Source organism: Emydura macquarii, unplaced genomic scaffold, assembly GCF_026122565.2.
Source record: "Emydura macquarii macquarii isolate MOO-44397 ecotype Brisbane River unplaced genomic scaffold, CSIRO-AGI_Emac_v2 contig_1253, whole genome shotgun sequence".
Lineage (NCBI taxonomy): Eukaryota > Metazoa > Chordata > Testudines > Chelidae > Emydura > Emydura macquarii.
The window spans coordinates 51,192,832-51,212,294 of NW_027131390.1; the positions used below are offsets into that span (position 1 = coordinate 51,192,832).

The following is a 19,463-nucleotide window of genomic DNA, read 5'->3' on the forward strand; positions in this document are numbered from 1 at the left end:
TGCTGTCATTCATTTTCTCTCCTTCCACCAAGGGACAGGAAAACTTGTTACCTCTTAAGGCACGTCAACACTGCAGTTGAGAGATGTGATTACAGCATGCAGAGCAATGCCTGAGGCAGTTTTGACCTAGCGTTTAATCACATCTACTTCAAGTCACAATAGCAATGAAGCCTGGATCTAACGTGTGGCAGCCACTTGAGTAGGTACCCAGGGTCACAGGAAGGCAAGACGAGCTCATGTAGCCAGCCATGTTGCATTTACACCTCCCAACTACAATGCAGAAACCCTGAGAATAGAGACCAACCCAATTACTGGCTAGGGAAGAAAAAAGGTAGTTTTTCAGCCACCATGACCTAATGATATAATGCCTAACCACATGGTTTGTCTAAATTAAAGTTCGTTGGCTATAATTTTATAGAATCATAGAAGATTAGAGTTGGAAGGGACCTCAGGAGGTCATCTAATCCAACCGCCTGCTCAAAAGCAGGACCAACCTCAGCTAAATCATCCCAGCCAGGGCTTTGTCAAGCCACACCTTAAAAACCTCTAAGGATCGAGATTCCATCACCTCCCTAGGTAACCCATTCCAGTGCTTCACCACCCTTCTACTGAAAAACTTTTTCCTAATATCCAACCTAGACCTCCCCCCCACTGCAACTTGAGACCATTGCTCCTAGTTCTGCCATCTACTACCACTGAGAACAGCCTAGCTCCATCCTCCCTGGAACCTCCTTTCAGGTAGTTAAAAGTTGCTATCAAATCCCCCCTCATTCTTCTCTTCTGCAGATTAAACAAGCCTAGTTCCTTCAGCCTCTCCTCAAAAGTCTTGTGCTCCAGCCCCCTAGTTATTTTTGTTGCCCTCCGCTGGACTCTCTCCAACTTGTCCACATCCTTTTTGGAATGGGGAGCCCAAAACTGGACACAATACTCCAAATGCAGCCTCACCAATGCCAAATAGAGGGGAATAATCACTTCCCTCCATCTGCTGGCTCCTACTCTTACTCCTACTAATGCAGTCCAATATGCTATTAGCCTTCTTGGCAACCTGGGCATACTGCTGACTCATATTCAGCTTCTTGTGCACTGTAACCCCCACGTCCTTTTCTGCAGAACTGCTGCCTAGCCCATCGGTTCCCAGTCTGTAGCAGTGCATGGGATTCTTCCGTCCAAAGTGCAGGAGTCTGCACTTGTCCTTGTCGAACCTCATCGAATTTCTTTTGGCCCAATCGTCCAATTTGTCTAGGTCACACTGTATCCATCACTCCTTCTAGCTTAGTGTCATCTGCAAACTTGCTGAGGGTGCAATCTACCCCATCCTCCAGATCATTAATGAAAATGTTGAACAAAACTGGACCCAGGATCAACCACTGGGGCACGCTGCTTGTTACTGGCTACCAGCTAGACATCGAGCCATTGATCACTTCCCATTGATACCGATGATCTAGCCAGCTCTCTATCCATTTTATAGTCCATTCATCCAACCCATACCACTTTAACTTGCTGAGAAGAATACTGTGGGATACTGTATCAAAAGCTTTGCTAAAGTCAAAGCATATCACGTCCACTGCTTTCCCCACATCCGCAGAGCCAGTCATCTCATCATAGAAGGCAATCAGGTTGGTCAGACATGACTTGTCCTTGGTGAATCCATGTTGACTGTTCCTGATCACCTTCCTCTCTTCCAAGTGCCTTAAAATGGATTCCTGGAGGACCTGCTCCTTGATTTTTCCAGGGATTGAGGTGAGGCTAACTGGTCTGTAGTTCTCTGGATCCTCCTCCTTCCCTTTTTTGAAGATGGGCACTATATTTGCCTTTTTCCAGTCATCCAGGACCTCCCCCAATTGGCACAAGTTTTCAAAGATAACTGCCAATGGCTCTGCAATCACATCAGCCAACTCCCTCAGCACCCTCAGATGCATTGCATCACCCCCATGGACTTGTGAATGTCCAGCCTTTCTAATCAGTCCTGAACCTGCTCCTTCAGCACTGAGGGATGTTCACCTCCTCCCCATTCTGTACTGCCCAGTGCAGTAGTCTGATGACATTTTTGGCAAACACATGTAAAGAATGTAAAGAGTAGTAAATATATTTTAATTTCTTTATTGGGATTGCTATCTACATACATGTCAGTTTTCCAAGTAGTCAAGGCAGTTACTCTTAAATAGTTTAAGATATCAGAATCATATAAAATACAGCTGGAACCAAGGTACAATAGAAATATATACATATTATGGTACATTGAGTGCTTTTGAAGGTGGTTATAGTCTCATTTCTGGTAACTAAGAATCTCATCCTGCTATCCTTTCAGACACATTGAGGAGCACCATATTATGCACCATTGGTCTCAACGGGGGCTACTTGTATAGCAAGGTGCTGCTCAGTGTGCATAAGAGTGGCAGAATGCAGCCCCAAGCAATTGTGCTATATAAATACTGTAACACAAAAATGAGTTGTCACTTCTTGAGACAAGATTAACACATTTGTCTGAACTTTATACAATAGCTAATGCAGCATCTGAGAAAGTGCTGCTTAATGATTGCAATTGTAGTTGATTTACTCTATTTACATACACCCGTGTTACAAAATTGAGAGAAAATATTGCACTAAACAGAGCCATAAATACTGTGTGAGTTATATTCCCCTATATTAATATTTCCGAGATCCTGATCTAGCTCAGCTACAGCCTGACACCAGCATCTCATCAGTCCAGTTTTGGCCCCTCCCCCCACAGGAAATCTCTGATGTGAAACAGTCTTTTGTGTGCTAAAATATTGCGTGTTGCTTTCCTTTGGAGGAACTCAGTTTTGTAGCAAGACCTATCCTAGCATTTCATTTATGCTGATGGAGAACACTTGTAAAGAGCTGCTAACTCCATTATTGTGGATAAGCTTCCTTCCTGTCGCACAATATATAGCTATGTGATGCAGTGTCTTTCAGTTGGTGTTGCCTCTTGAACTTTGCACCAGTTGAATAAGATCAAGTACTTCAAAACTGCAATACCTTCAAGATCACAGTTAGCATTATTGCCCCTTTCTTTTCCAAGGCCAGCTCTATTTGTTTTCAGTCTCAGTCAGACCAGGACAAGTAATTTGACAAAAAACCTGAGTGTCACCACTAACATCATGGAACAGATCCTAAATTGATGTTAATTGGCAGAACTCCACTGACTTCAGAACTGTGCAAGTTTGTACCTACTGAGGATCCAACCCTGAATTCAAGGGACATTTTCACGTTTCAAGAAATACTACAGCAAATCAGCTGGCCAAAGTACACTTTAAACCCCCTCACTCCCTTCCAAAAAAAACAAAACAAACAAACAGTTCTACATCGGCCTCTTTTCCTGAAGTGCTGAAGGTCTCAGTCTGTGGATCCCAATACCAGGAAGTACTGTTACTTTAGAACCACAGCTAGAGTTATTAATAACCATCAGCATAGGTAGAAGCACAGAGAAAAACCATACACCACTCTACAGAGTAACTATTCTTTACACCAAAATGAGAATGCTCTAGAGTCTGACTATAGCAGAGGACAGAAACCTGAATGTTACCAAAGTTCAGTTTTGATCTGTCTCTCCATTAATACAAAACTGAGAAAATCACTTGATAGTGTGTCAATTTAGCTGCTAATGTGATTAGAGAACAGTGTATAAATTAGCTTTTCTGGGTAAGCTGGAGGAGTGTGAAAGGAAAGGTGAAAGCTTGTGCAAACTTGCAATATATACCTGGGCAACCACACAATTCAGCATTCTGAAATCTTTCTGCTGGGGAAGATGTCTAGTAATGCTTCCTTCAGCCATCCAATAGAGCTTAAAAAAATCTAGATACAATAAGAATGAAAACATGGTTGAGTTGCAAGTTGTGTCCAAATCTTAGTTAAAAGCAGTAATTCCATGATACTGAGTAAGTCACTTGATCTTGTACCAAGTCAACTTAATTGTCAAACTGAGCAAAAAGCAAGACCCCACTGGAAGCCAGATATATCCAGGTAAGCATGACTCTGATATATGTTAGATCATCAGAGGTAAGAAATTGCATATATGCACCCAGCTGCACCCTCATGCATCAGTGCTTGACTCACTGGAATTCTGCTGTAGGCAGATATGCTGTATTGTTGCCTTCAGCCATCCTTGGAGTCGACTGCAACTGCAAACTCCTGCTGGTGACTGACAGACGCAGAATCATGAACAATCATGATGTACAAAAGGACACTTTTCCAGCTTCAATGCAAGTCAGACTCCTTCCTCTTTCTACAGGATGTTAACCAAACGTAAGACTAATGGAGTATTTTACGCTACATGAACGCTACAGCAATGTCACTTCACAGCAGTGAATATTTATTCAAACTATCTGGATCAGGTCACCACTGCTGAAATTTTTAATAGCTTTATTCACCTTCTCTAACTCCCATGCTTGGGTTTATGAATTATCATTAACTATAAAGGGAATGTTAGGTAGAAGGAAATGCACAGTTAAGAATCAGCTACAGCACTGAAACCAGGTAATAGCAGAAAATGGTCCTGAATACTTGTGCTGTTCCAGACTCTGTGTTTAATTTTAGCTGTTGCCTATGTCCTACAAATTAAGTTCCTAGGACAATGTTATTCTTGCCTCTAACATACATACAATAACCTCATTTTTACTGGCCTTTATTATACAGAAGCTAAAATAAGTAAACTCTTGTCACATGTACAAAAAAAGTAAAATGAATAAAAATGAAAAGAAGTGCTTATTTTCAAGTTGTGGAGATTCACAGATCCCCGCACATCATACAAAACACACCCACTAATTCAGTTTCTACAGAGAGCACCAACAAAACAGGACATTCATGTCAATGTGCAAATCAAATATTGTTTAAAAGTGTTTTCCATCTGGTTTATAGGCATTAAATGTCACCGAGGTCTGGATGTTGAATCTTGTCTTGAGAATGTAAGAAAACTATTGTGCTGGCAAGACTTTTTACTCTGAGGGAATGTGATAGTCAAAGTATGTGGAAATGAAATGAAATGATTGGAACTTAGCTTCCTTTTTAACTATACTAACATCCCTTGAAGATATCACTAAGGCAGTAAGATTTATAATGCAAGACAAGCTAGTGCCTTTTGCTCAAGAACATTCACAAACCTGTAACCACAAGCACAGAAGTCCCTCTTGAAAGGGATGAGAGATCTGCACTTTAATTAGCCTGCTCCTAGGGCTTTGGGAATGTCTGGTTTATGTTCCTATTGTTTCCAGTTTTTGCAGTGTTCTGAACTCACTCAAGACCACTCCATTTCTGAGTGAGGCCAGTGAAAACTAAATTATGACATGCCGGGGAAGTTGAACATTACTTCAAGTGAACTTAGCTGCATAAAAGTTCAGTACAAATAAAAGGACAATGTAATGTTTATAGCTGGCTAAATCACATGCAGATATTGTTTAGAGAAGCCTGTAAGACCAGAACCTGTAAAGTGCATAACAGAAAAAGTCACTGTGATTCTTACAAGGTCTGCTTCAGACTTCTGCAGTAGTAATGAACTTTATATGGATTGACTTAGATTTTCCATTAATAGAAAGCTTTGAAATGAGCCCCCTATGTCTCTTGCACTACCACACTAGACAATGAAGCAAATCACAAACTTCCACACTACAAATTTAAACCCATATTAGCCACTGTACAAGATGTGCAAGACTTACAGAGTTCACCTACTTCTCTGCAAAAGTGATGCCATCATAAACTGGCCAGCTCCTGGTTTCAGTGCTTGTGGGACAGTGCACAGAAATCTGTATTAGACTCTGTCTTCTGGCTAAACTAATAAATCACCCCATTCTCAATGCACTTGAGTAACAGGTTCCAATTCTGATCCCTACAATAGCTTGCATCTGCCAGCCTTATCTGTAATCCCCTCATGTCAGAAACTGAAGTGCAGGTAAAATGCAGATTTTACACTTCAAATGCATGTGGCCTGTGAAGATGCTGGTTTGCAATTCTTTTGCCTATTGTTGGGGAGCTGAAATGGAAAAGTAAAGTTCAGGGTGTTTATGTCCTCTTCTGTCAGGAAATGCTTTCCTTCATTGTGCTTCCCTGCCCATCTCAATGTGTGCTTTAGCTCAGCAATTCAGACCTAGCCCTGTCCAATGATCCGGCACCATCAGGAAATACTTGTCCATTGCTTCACAAAACCTGGTCCGGTACAGTTCTGGAGAGACCACAGTTGGCATTTTACCTAGTGTTTGAAAGACAAAAATGCCACAGTTTGAGATGGACCAGGGTTTACACAGAAAAAAAAATCAGGTTTCTATTACAGTAGTGCCTAGACACACCTACTGAGACTAGGGCACCATAGCATGGACTTCTGCAAACACACATACAATGTAAGAGAGCCTCTCAATCAACAAGACAAAGGAAGAAGTAGCCCCATTTTACAGATGGGCTCTGAGACAGTGATGTGAAGGGACTTGTCCAACACCACACATGGCACAGCTGAGAACTGAACACAACTCCAGTGTCCCAGTCAAGTGCCTCAGACACAAGACAATCCTTCTTCTTGAGCTGCTGACAGCTCATTAGCAAGCATTTCCCCTTCGAGCTCCCCACAACTCACAGTGTAATGATCCTAGAAAGTCACCCGGTCAAGTACTTGTTCTGAGGGGAACTCTGACAACACAGTAAGTGTGAGCAACTTCAGCATGGTTATAAAGTGACTGTGATGTCCCAGGGGGAGGGAGGCAGGCAGGAAGAAGAGAAGAATCAGATCTTCCAGCCACAGAGGGTGCGGGAGTTTTCACAGAAAAGATTTCATTCCCAAAAAAGCAGGCATCTCTGAATCTGCTCTTAAGAGATTAAATTATCCTTGCATACTAACCCAACAACAGGGAGATACTGTTATGTTACTCTTCAGAGCAGGAAAGCAGCTTGATATGTAGGTGACCCTGCCCCACCAAAAGTAATGCGACAGTTATCATCATCTATGCAGATATATTATGAGAACGCAAGACTCTTACATTGTGCACAGCCTTGGGAATGAGGAAGAAAAGAGTTGCATAATACATTTGTGAGAGAGAGAGAGAGAGAGAGAGAGCGTGCGCACAAGCAGAAATAGTATTGCCTGAAATCGGTCAGTGGCTGTGCTAATAGAATGGGTTATCAGAAATAACATTGGGTGTGTCTTGGATTCACCTTGTCCTCCCAGGATGCCTGTTGACTTCACCACCATTTCAAGCTTTTTGTCCCAGGTAAAGGTGCGAATGTAATCTGTTAAAAACACAGGAAGACATGTCATGAAGTTCATATTCCAAACACAGATATTTCTGGGTAATTAGAAATACATTCCTGGTATATGGCAAAGAATATCAATTAAGGTTGTGAGCACTTGCTGCCAACATGACAATTTCACATTCGTAGACAGATGTGTCTCTCACTGGCCAGGGAAATAGCTCAATAATCCAATGAGAACACACCAGCTATTCACTATATATACAAAGATATTGCTCAGCTATGCTTTGCCTTTACTCACACTATTGAGAACTCTAAGCACCTAGTTATGAACTTTCCTTCAGCCAGCTGATCCCAACCCTACATGTGCAAGAAGGTTGGTCCTACAGTTCATAAGGTAGTTGATAATCAAAAGTGCCCTGTGGTGGCTTTAGACCCAGCAACTCATTCATTTTAAGCTAGTATTATTCCCCTTTTTTAAAGTCACTTTAGTGTTTTGACCACAAAGAACAACTGGTGCTGCTGTCTGAGCACCTCCCCACTTTCCCTTATTGAAAGAGGCTGGGCATATCGGAGGTGACCCTGAACATAAGGAAAGATGGACTGAATGCCTTGGGCAGGAACATCTGACCGTTACTTCCCAACTAGGCCAGGGGTTCTCAAAACAAAAATTTGGTGGCCTCAGACTGTGGCCACCAACTCTTGCTGGTGGCTGCTCTGACAAACCCATCTCTGTCCCTGCCTCCCGCAGCCCTTCAGTGAGAGCCCGCTGTGGGGAAGGTGGGTTGAAAATTCACCAGCCACCTACGAAGTCCCAGGCTCCTCGGGTCCCAGCCGGACAGTCGGTAGGGGAGTGCCCCGGAGACCAAATGCTGCAGCCACCTCCACTAACAAGAGCCACCTCTGGTGCCACGCACAACAGCCCTCTCCAGAGGTGCTGCCCAGAGCCACCAACAAGGCTGCGCAGTGCAGAGCGCCAATCCATGCTGGCAGCACCAACACAAACACCAAGGTGGCACATCTCGCTGCCCTTGGTAATAGATATTCAGGTGGGCACTGCAGGGAGGGGCTGCTGTTTTGCCCTTCCGTCTCCCAATCTCCACCCAGACTTCGGAGGCTGTCGTGGCCGCAAAATAAATCTGCTGGTGGCCACATTTGAGAAATACTTAACTAGGCCATCTAAATCCTTCCCAGGCTAATGCAAGAGATTGCTCTATCCATGATATTTAGTTTCGGCAGTCTTGTTAAGTGTTGTTTATTGTGAGGCTATAAAATTAACAGAAGTACTGATTTACATTTACTGTTCATGGAACATTTTGGGCTGCTGGTTTTAACAGGGTGGAATTTGACCCTAGTTCTTTCAACTATTAAAAAGCTGAAAGCATTCTGATAGCTCAATGGGAAGCACAGAGAATTTCCTAGCTCCTTTCTTAAGAGTCTCAGTGTGGCAACATTCTTGTTTTAAATATTTTAAATACCCATTGTCCCCCCAGGGGTTTCAAATGTGGAACAATTTACTAAGGAATGTGGCAGATTCACCATCCAAGCCTTTTATTCAAGAATGGTTGTCTAAGATGTGTTCTAGATCAGCCACAAACTATTAGGTGTGACACAGGAATGACTCCTTCTAGCCTTAAAAAATAAAAATATCTATGCCAGTTTTTCTAGGTCCTTCTCTGTAAGTTTATTACAAACAGACTGATTTTACCTTAATAGGACTTAAATAGCCAATCAGCTTGGACAGAAAAGACAGTGAGCAGAAGTATGTAAAGTGGCATAAATAACCCACTCCGTACTTTAACTTGGACTTTGACTCCCAGGCATGAAAGTTACAAACCAACCTGACTTTCATGTAAATGATTGCAAAAGGTGCTCAGCACTTGTGTTAGCATTTGCGTAGCTAGGGATATGAGCCAACAGACAGCTCAGAAATTAAAAGAGTGAGGGAAACCTTTAAGCTCCCACAGTATGATCGTATTTCAGCGAGGTGAAAGGCAAGTCCTGGTGACATGTGCCTTTGTTGAGTTGGGTGGATCTAAGGAATGTTTGAATGGGGTCATTCGCCCACAAGTCTCCAAATGTATTAGATACAAATATGGCTCTGACTCCAAGTGAGTCTTCAGAAAGGGGTGGGAAACTTCACAGTGAACCTAACACAGCTTGATTCAAAGGAAGAAGCAGAAATCATTAATAACCAGATATGTTCCTCCAGTGAGAAGCATGGTGTAAACGCCTACATAAGAGAGACAGAATCCATGAAGTTACTGGTTAAGTACTTGAAAGAGCAAGAGCTACATACCAATGATCCCAACCACCAGCTCATTGTTCGTATCATCACGGCCCACCAGCAGGGAATAGTCAATGATGAGGTGGCTGGAAAGAAAGTGCGAATCGCTATGGATGGAAGCCCTCAGCACAGCCTTGCAGTGGGAGCGGATATACAGAGGGTTGTCCCGTACCATCTTCAAGAGATTTTCATCCAGCAGGACAACATCGCAGCTTTCCTTCCCAGTGTCTGTTTTCACATTTCTGTTCCGCAGGGAACCCTTCAGGTCAAACACCTGACAGGGAAGGACAACAGCACTTTGTTTCATTGGAAGAAAGTCTGTTACCCACCTTTCACTCTGTTAGAGATTCCAATTCATCAAAGACTAGGAATTGTTTTACTAGGAGAGCATGGAATGTCAAATATCTCACCTTTAAATCAATTACTCCCAAATTGTTTATATGGGATTGAGTGGTAACTAATCAATTGGCCTTGATGAAGATGTCTGTACACTGCTTACAGCTTTTCTTTTATTATGATTTGGACTTTAAAGGTGACCCGAAGTGATGTTTTCTTCCAAAACTGCTGAATATAAAGAAAGTTGATGCTGCCACTTTCTGGTGTTTTTATTGCACCTCCTGAGACCCACCGGTCAGTAGTAAGGAGAAGACATTCAGGAGAGGGTGGATCTTACATGAAAGAGGGTGGTTGGGAAGGTAAGAGCGAGAACATCTGGTAACTGCTGGAGAGCCCCATCCCATCCACTAGCACTCACCAACTTCCTTTCCAGAAGAGAACCCACCCTTAGAATACAGCTGAACTGTCTGTTTTGGAGACAAGGGGGGGTCACTAGCTAAACTACAAAGGAATTTCAAACATCATTTTAAGTATCTTAACTGAAGTCTGAAGGCAGTTTGCCAAGCCATTTTAAAAAAAAAACCCTTTTAGTGTCCCTTGAAAGGGGTCAAAAAGCCTTTTCTTTAATTGAGAGAGTGACTACAGTGCTTATAATGCAACCCTCTCTCTCATTAAGTGGCTCATTTTCAGGGTAATTTAATTATTTAATGACTTATTACTAAAAGGCAGCTCAATTAATTTTCTTCCGCTGTTCTGCTGCAGCTATCTGTGCAGGGAGAAGCACTCCAGAAGAGAAAGATGCATCATACAGTTATTCCTCACCTGGGCCATTTTTCTGCCATAGAAAAGATTTTCCATGACAAGCAGATCCAGCTTCTTCTCAGTGTTGTTCTGAGAGTTCTTGTAACCAATCCGATACACTCCAAGAATTTTGGCCAGTGCTGTTGGTTTCTGATCAAGAGAACAGAGTGATAACAGTTATGGTAGTAAGCATTTCTTTCCTGTGCACCAGAAGTGAATTTTTCACCTCAGTACATTTGATTTAGAAGTCCTGGTGACATTTCTGATTTTAAATTTAAAAAAACACATCCTTCCTAACACACTCTCAATATATACTCAATTCCCCATTATATCTTTCATATTTGTTAGCCCCCCTCATTTTAATCTCTACTGGCCTGGAAATAATTAACTATTTAAATAAAAAAGACAAGTTGCAAAAGCCAGGCTACAAAGGCTCCTACCTTCTGCTGAACAGCATTAGTGATGTAAGTGAAGTAGTGCGGGGCGAAGTCAAGGAAGGACTGGACCTCCAGACGGGGCATCTGCTTCAAAATGAATCTGTCATCTATTAAAACATTAGAGAAAAGTAATGTAATTGCCTATGTAGAAAAACAACATTTACTGTAAATATTCATCCAGAGAGACATCCCAAATTCTTCAGGAATTTGACTTTAACCGTGTTACTTATTATTAATCAAACAACTGTAATTTTCTCTTTAAACCTTAGCAGCAGAAAATTGTATCCATAGGCTTTTAGTTCCAGGTATTGGCTCATTTGAAGGAATTTTAAAAAGTCTAATTTGCCTAAACAAACAATGAAAGCCAGAAGACTGAAAGAAAACTGTAATCATTCACTTATGTTAAAAACTGAAGGGTGGGCACTGTTGGCATTTTCAATGTGTCCTTTATGAAAGCCTGTCCTCCAACTGTGCTTTGGTTTTCAGTTTAGTTCTCCAACCCCAAGTACCACATTAAAGGTACAGAAAACATCCTTCCCATGAGAAATGATTAAGAAGATTTTAGCTCTGAAAGGGGAATAAATAAATAAATGCAGTTTTACCTTCCGTCACATAGAACGCAGCTCCTGACTTGCCTCCACGGGCCTGCCAAGGCAGAGAGTGAGACAGGGAGCGGATGAAGTCCTCCTCACTGCTCCCGAGTATCACATCACGCATCTTATGAAACTCCCCAGCATAATAAATCCGGCAGTAGAACTTGGCATTAGCATCTGAAAACTCTGCAGAGAGACATGGAGGGAGAAGGTCCTTTCATTAAATTAAAAAATGCAAGGCTCATTTTCCCCAAGAGAGATGACCAGTCAGTAATATTTTTCAGGAGCATTTAAGATCAATTGCCCTCACTAAAAAAGTTATTTTTTATGTTACAGTTATTCTCTTATCCACTTTTGTGCCCTAGGTGCTTAGAAAGTTGGCCAGGTAGTAATTAAAAAATAAAAGGGTGGTTTTTGTTTTTATTTTAATACACGCATAAAATTAGCCCATATTTGCCAATGGATGGTGCTGCAAAACAAGATGTGATGGTAATTACAAAAACAGCCCTATAAAGTTTAAATTAACCCCCTGCTACTGCTTATAGGACTGCAACCTGACGTTTTTCTGTCCAAGATGAACCATCAACCCATCATTTCCAAGTTTTATTAGTGAGGTCCTTCTGTGTTTTGTGAAAAGGGGAGTATGCCACCAGGTCATTCTCAATTAAGAGCCCCAAATTATTCCCTACTCACGAAGTTCCACATGGGGATTTGCTAGCTGTTTCTTTTGTCCATCTCCTCCATCTGCCTCATCTGAAAAGCATAAGGGGAACATTAAGTCAGGCTTGTACGTTTAGTACCACTAGCCAAGTTTTATGAAAAGGCATGCTTTTATTACTGAATAGAATTCACATTAAAAGGAGGATATTTAGTTTTTGCCAAAATGATTATTTTTATTAGCAGCAGTAATTCTAAAACACCCCTTGCCAAGATAATTAAATACTGCATGAACAGTTTAAGATTCATCATCATACATCAGTCATTTCTTTCACTAACTGAATTAGCCTCATTTCCACAATTCAGGGTCAAATTGGCTTCAAAATTACAAAGTTGAAGGTATTCAAACTCGGTGTACTATAAAAATTGATGATCACAGGAAGAGTCCTCAGAAACTGAAGAAAATGCAATGTTCATGAAACCTGCTGACTGATAATCCTGAAGAAGTGAAAGATTGATATAACTAGTTTTTAGAAATAGCCTGTGATCATGTTGGCCTGGGGAACAATTGTCTTACTCTAGTCCTCCAGGCCAAGCTTCCCAACGTAACAGGTTTGTGAGAGAGTTTCGATTGCCGCTACCACTCATGCTAGAGAAGCATGATGACAGCACTCTGCTTTTTAGCCTATGTGAATCCAGTTTTTTTCCCCCTCTTTCTGTTTTCTATTACTCCATGAACTGAAGTGATACAGCAGACCAGGAAGCGAAGCCGAGAGATGGACTGAAACCCACTGGCTCTCACTACACCTGCTCAACCTGAAGGAATTTGGAAGACCCTGAAATAAAGATGAACTGTATGGATACTACAGTCCTGGAGCCTTAAAAAAGGTCACCTGTCCCGTAAAAAGGGATGCTGGGATTTTCAAGAGGAGCCCATTGAACTGCAATGAGATTCAGGCACCTAACACTTCCTTTGAAAATTCCAGCTGAAGGGGCTTTGGTGGGTTTTTTTGGTTTTTCGTTTATTTAAATAGAATAGATCACGGGAGATGTGACAGTCCTAAATGAAAGATGCAATAAGTGAGAAAGCGTACCTTGAGTCTCTGCTCCTTGGTTCTCCGGACCTTCCTTCCCCATCTGTCCAACCTGGTAGTAGGCACTATCTGCACCTCGTAAGGTCTCTTTCTTCTGGGAAGACAGATCAGGGCTCTTCCCCCCTGTGCCACGGAAGAAGGACAGAACTCCAGAAGCCTTTTTTGCTAAAGTGAGCAAGCAGAGGAAAGAATGGGCACCACTGCTTCTACAGTCACCAGAAACATGTATCATAGAAATAGTCTCACGCTACTTTTCCAGCAGGAAGAAAAAACCCCATTCAACAGTAACCTGCTTCCTATCCTTCAACCAATGTGAAGTAACAGGTTAGGTGACCCAGTGTTCCAGAATGCTACACCTTAACACTTCAGAAGTCATTTGAGACGCTACACACTTCACATTGCATTCACTGCTTAATTGTTATATTGCAGTGGTAAAGTGCCAACATTTTAGAAAAAGGAATCACTGCAGAAGCTCATGAAAGCTTAACATACAGGCTATGTTTCCATGCTCACAATTTTTGATACACATCTTAAGCAAAACCAAGAACCTTCCTAATTATTAGAATCATTGGCATCTTGGAAAATTGTCTACTGAGAATTTCCCCTCCTCCCCCAATGTCAAAATATTTTTGTCAGTATCCTTAAAAACATAACCAAAACCACAAGACAGTACTAGAATCAGAGACAGGAAAACAAATGAAGACCTGGTTCTATATGGGGCACAAGACCAGAGAAGAATACTTCTGTCTGCTACATAAGAAAATGAACTGAGGTTATCTCTGTTATGAGAAGAGTACCAGGAGAAGAACACCAGTGTGAGACTTTATTTAAAAACAGAGAGCAGGTAAACTGATTTTCAAGCCAATACCAACAATTCAAAAATTGAGGTTACCATGCCCAAATGGGAAACCAAATCCAATTTGTTCTAAATTGTGTTTTTCCATCAAAACCTACACTTAAACTTATTTAATCTCATAGTAATTCAATCTAAACTGGCCTGTGATGTGGATACTATTTCTTTAAAACAACCTTACGCTGTTCTGCTTCAGCTGTGCGGTTTGCCTGTCCCACATTAGTCTCAGGCAATCGGACTGGGCTGCTGATCTTTGGTTTGCTGTCTGACATACTGAAAGGGAAAGACATTCTGAATTATTTATTATAACCAGATTAAATTTTCCATGTGATCCCGAAAAACTAATTGTTAACCCGGGCACTAGATTATCCCCAACTTGAAATGAGTGAAAGAGAGTAAGCTACATCCTCTTCCCCATACAGAAGTCATGTTTTGGGGAGGGATTCAACTCCTCATGGACTTCCAGGCTTCCTTCCAAAATGACTCCCTCTCCCTCAACTATCCAGGAAAGAAAGCACCCACCAATATCTCAGTTGGGAAGGCCAGCTGCCTCAGTGCAAAAACTACTTTTCTCTAATCACCAAGCTGAGTGAACAGGTTCAGGGACATCTTCAATAACAGATGTGCCAAACTGCACAGCTCCACGATTTGGGGCAGTCAAATCACTGCACCCTAGTGTATATGTAATTCAGGGGAGAAGCTGGTTAGGAGTGTACAATACAGGGTCACAAAGTCAGATGGGGCCTCAGTTACTGTCAGCTGATGTAGTGGGGCATGACACAGTTGAGTATATTGAAACTGGGGACAACATATGGATGCTAAGTACTGTCAGAAAATTGAAGTACTTGGCAGTTCCATAAAAGCACATTGAGGGGTCCCCCCGGCTATGGTTTTGCCTTTTTCCCTCCCACCATGAACACACTCTGCCGCGCCTGTTATGAGCCAGTTTGTCACCTGCTTGGTTGAAGTCCTTCTTCAGTACTACTCTTCACAGATGCTTTGGATAACTCATCTAAGGCATTTCTGTACTCCTTACAACTGAAAGGGAAAGATCAACAGTTTATGTTACAGTTCCTACAATACCAGTCAATTTGCTTTAATTCAGAGGCAGCAGCAAGTAGGAGAGCAATGCACTGAAGATATGACATCCCATCTTGTAGCTAAAACAAACCCCAGACTATTTTACTCTGTTCCGTAAGAACTAGCTCCAAACTATTTTATCTAAATAAAGGATTTTTCAGAGAGCGGCAGACAGTCTCATTTCCCCACATACAAGGGCTGTCACTTCAATTCCACAAGGAGTTCTCACGTGGGGCTGGAAGAGAGAATCTCACATTTATAGAAGTAGGGAGTGCAAGGATTTTTTTTGTTTTGATTTGTTTTTTTAAAAAACACACTCCTTGCACAGAAAGGCCACTGAAGATTTCTTAGACATTTGGGATAAAACAAATAAAGGATGAGATCAGTTTAAATACCTGAGTGCAAAAGCTATGATGGAGCTTGGCTCCTTTTCACAAACTGCGATGGGCACACGCTCATGTTCATACATTAGGTAGTGCTTATCGGGGTCACTGTATAAAAACAGAATAGATTATTCATTTGCGGTAGCAGCTCCTGGCAAGCTAAGAAGGAGCAACTGGTTGAGTTTTTGGTGAAGTTCAGATTTCACCAAATACACCCAGGACAAGTGATTCTGTGAACTGGAAGCCCCATATGAACTTGCAGAGGTATTGGCTTCTCCCAAAACAAATATCTGCAGACGGCACGTTAGCCCCCTCCTAGACTAATTTACAATTCCTTTAATGTACTACAGATGGTGGTGTTGTGTAGAGAGATGAACACGTTAGAGAAAACAGGATTCACATCAGACAAGTTATATATTATTGGACGTTATAAACACATTATTAATCCAGTGATGTGTGTGTGCAGGGAAAGCCAAGTTATGACTATTAGTTTCTCTGTTGCACAGCTTTCAGTTCTTGTAGCTAAGCCAGGGCAACAGTTTGGCATCTAAACACACAATACAGTTGTCATGCCCACTGGTAACACCATATATTACTTACAAGGGGAATGGGATAGGATTATAGCTGTTTCCAGGCAACAAATTTGCCAAAATAGCTTTCATAGTAGATTTCTCCTTCACCTGGCTGTCTGTAGATCCCAACAGGTGTCCATCAAACACATCTGGAATGAAGAAGGTATGACTATTAATTGTGTGTCGTGAAGCATACACCAGAACAGTCAAACTTTACTTAAATTTCCACCTGGGGAGTAATCTTAGGAAATAAAAAAAATGCCTTGTTCTATAGTACATTTCATTACAGGATCCCTTAGAAAGTCACACTTAAGTGTAAGTGTCATTACCATTTTACAAATTGAGACAGTGAGGTTAAGAGCCAGATTCTTAAAAGGTATAAGAACGTAAGTACCTCCATTAAATACTTAAATTTAAAAATCTGGCCCCAAGTGACTTGCCTTAAGTTACAGCGAGTCCACAAATAGAATCCAGGTTGCCTAATTTCCATTCCAAGGATCCTACCCCCTGAGTCATGCTGCTGACTATGTGAAGTCTCACGCATATGGTTATAGTACAGCCTGTGAAAGTTTGTACTGTAATTATGTCCTTTTTTGTAGCCAACCTATTAAAATCTCCCTGGATCAAGATTTTCTCAGAGAAGTTGTTTGGTGGATGTCAGCCCACAAAGCAAGAATATTGGTTCAGTTTCATCAGCTGGATGGCCTTGTACCACACTGCACCTTTGAGACAGATGTGTGTGCTTGAAATACATCAAAGATCAAATCTTGACCTTGGATAAGTGTTCTCCAGGCTACTCAGCCCCAGGAGAAAGAAGAGTGCCTCCTATCTCTCTTACAATGATCCCTTTCTGGCTGTGTTGAAGAGCACGTATCTACTCTTCATTCAAAGAGGGAAGGGTCAGTGATGTGGAGAAGAAAGTGTAGGGAGAAAGAAGGATACCAATTGTCTTCCCTACAGAGGGTAGTGGTTTATGGCTATTCTGTGTTGGGATGCAGTAACAAACCAATAGCTCTTCTGCAGCTGCAGCAGAACCTGCAGCAACAAGAATACCTTGAGCAGAGCACATGTACTCTTGAGGCACAGTTAGGTACCATTCAAATATTTTAAGAAGGCTGATCAGATGCCCTGGACCACAGGTCACATGATACAGGACACAATTAATATAGGTTTACACTATTTTGGTTCCTACTATTGAAACCTGTTGCAATACTCAAGCAGTCTTAAAAATATTTAGTCCACTTTTGTGAGCATTAGGCACTCAGTCTCCTGGGTGAAGTGTTTGGTTCTCAGCATTATCATTGGGAGAGGCAGTCTGACTAATTTAGTAAACAGTCATCTGATATGCTAGCCATTAAGTGGTGTGCCACACAACCAAAGGGAGAGGGAAATAAGTGTGTTATTGAATTGTACCTTCTGAGCTGCTGGTGGTGTCTGGTTCAGAGTGTGTACTGGCAAAGGAGGGCCCCCCAGTCAGCTGCTCGGATACAATTTCAGGAGGGGTAGGAAGCTGGAGATGGGTGGAGCTTGTGGAGCTCTGACTTGACAAGGTTGTCAAGAAACGGTCCTCTGTTGAAAGCACAAAAAAGAATAAGGACACAAGAAAGCATTTGAAGTTACCAACCAAAACTAATATCTGCTTCCATCCCAGACCCATCACCAAACATCAACATTCACTTCAATAATCATTTTTCCTCATACATGTAATAGAACGGATCCTTCACTTGGAAAGTGGAGGAACAGTGCATAATGAGAGCACAATGCTAGATGGGGTAACAGTAAAGTTTCCAAAAGCACTAAAGTCCCAGTTTTGAAAGCGTCTTGGGGCTTGTCTACACTTACACGCCATTGCAGCACATCAGGATAGATGCTACCTATGCTGACAAAGGAGGGATTCTCCCATTGGTGCAACTAATCCACCTCCCTGAGGGACGGTAGTTAGGTCGACAGAAGAACGTTTTCCAGCACTCCAAGAATTCTTCTGTTGACTTAGTGCTGTCTACCCCGGGGACTTATGTCGGCTTAACTACACCATTCAGAGCGGTAGATTTTTTACCCCCTTGAGCGACATAGCTATGCCAATCTAATTTTCTAGTGTAGACCAGGCCTCAGATACTCCAACTGTTTAGTCTCCTAATGAGATTTACTGAAAGTCAATGGGGACCCTAAGCCTCCAAGTCATTTTCAAAAAGTAGACTTCAGTGCTTTTGAAAGTTTTATTCTGAGTGGTTTTAGTGAGTGCACTTGGAAACTTTAAAGTGATATGGTTTAACTTCTATAATGCTGTTACTAATAAATCCTCATATTACAATTGAGAATATAAGAACTCTAGTTTCCTTTTCACCATTTATTCAGCAGATTCATTTATTGCATCCCATTCACCTTGGACTATAGGCTAGTCTACATCACTTTCTAGTTCTGACCCTCAATGTTTGGGTTACAGATACCGTAGAGAAATACCACAATACCATTTCTGCATTGGAAGTATATTCCTTATACACAAAAGACCAATAACGAGAGAGTTTTGAACTGAAAATGTAATATGCAATTTAGTATAAAAATCTGAAGCAGGTGATGACTAATGTTTTGGCACTGGGAATGAAATTCATCTTCTTCCCCTCAGTCTTTTGAGCACAGTCAGAGTTGACTATATTTAGGAGAGGCAGATGAAAACCAAGATTTGACAGGGACTAGCTATTTTCCAGCCACATTCTAAACTAATGTGTGGTTAATAGTAAGGGGTAAATAAAGTAACCAGCAAAATAATTACACTGACATTTAAAATATCTTCATTAGGATTTAGAGTTGTTAACCCATTCAAAAGAACAGGGCAGTTCTTTTAGAGCTATGGTTTCCAAGACCTAATGATCACCACATGAATTTACATTGATTTCTCATTTTGATGGTTCTTTGCAACCTTGAGGCCTTAAGTCTCTTAAAATTGGAGTTTAAGAATTATAGCAATTATCTGCAAATTTAATGAAGACAGTTCCAAAAGACAATTTTTACACTAAAACTGTATAGTACTTCAGTCCTATTTATGCTGTAATCCTTCCTGTGAAGCAGAATTCAATTATGACAATAGTTCCATCATGCATGAATACTGTTCAGTCTTGCAGTATACATTAACCAACTGCACAACTGAGCTATAGCCTTGAACTTCAGCAAGGCAGGGTTAA

General features: G+C 41.5%; 1 protein-coding gene across 4 annotated transcripts in view; it reads right to left on the minus strand.

The window, feature by feature from the left end:
* Positions 1–2,084: 2,084 nt before the first annotated feature.
* Positions 2,085–19,463, minus strand: part of PIKFYVE (phosphoinositide kinase, FYVE-type zinc finger containing) — a 90,769-nt gene continuing 73,390 nt past the window's right edge. For all 4 annotated transcript variants that reach the window (XM_067548747.1, XM_067548749.1, XM_067548748.1 and 1 more), the window contains 13 exons: positions 17,698–17,853; positions 16,313–16,433; positions 15,725–15,820; positions 15,204–15,287; positions 14,431–14,522; positions 13,397–13,561; positions 12,339–12,398; positions 11,655–11,831; positions 11,056–11,159; positions 10,637–10,765; positions 9,491–9,752; positions 7,156–7,230; positions 2,085–6,202 (listed from right to left, as the gene is read on the minus strand). In XM_067548747.1, coding sequence (XP_067404848.1) covers positions 6,087–6,202; positions 7,156–7,230; positions 9,491–9,752; positions 10,637–10,765; positions 11,056–11,159; positions 11,655–11,831; positions 12,339–12,398; positions 13,397–13,561; positions 14,431–14,522; positions 15,204–15,287; positions 15,725–15,820; positions 16,313–16,433; positions 17,698–17,853 — 1,637 coding nt within the window. In that variant the 3' untranslated portion in view covers positions 2,085–6,086. The remainder of the gene's footprint in view (positions 6,203–7,155; positions 7,231–9,490; positions 9,753–10,636; positions 10,766–11,055; positions 11,160–11,654; positions 11,832–12,338; positions 12,399–13,396; positions 13,562–14,430; positions 14,523–15,203; positions 15,288–15,724; positions 15,821–16,312; positions 16,434–17,697; positions 17,854–19,463) is intronic.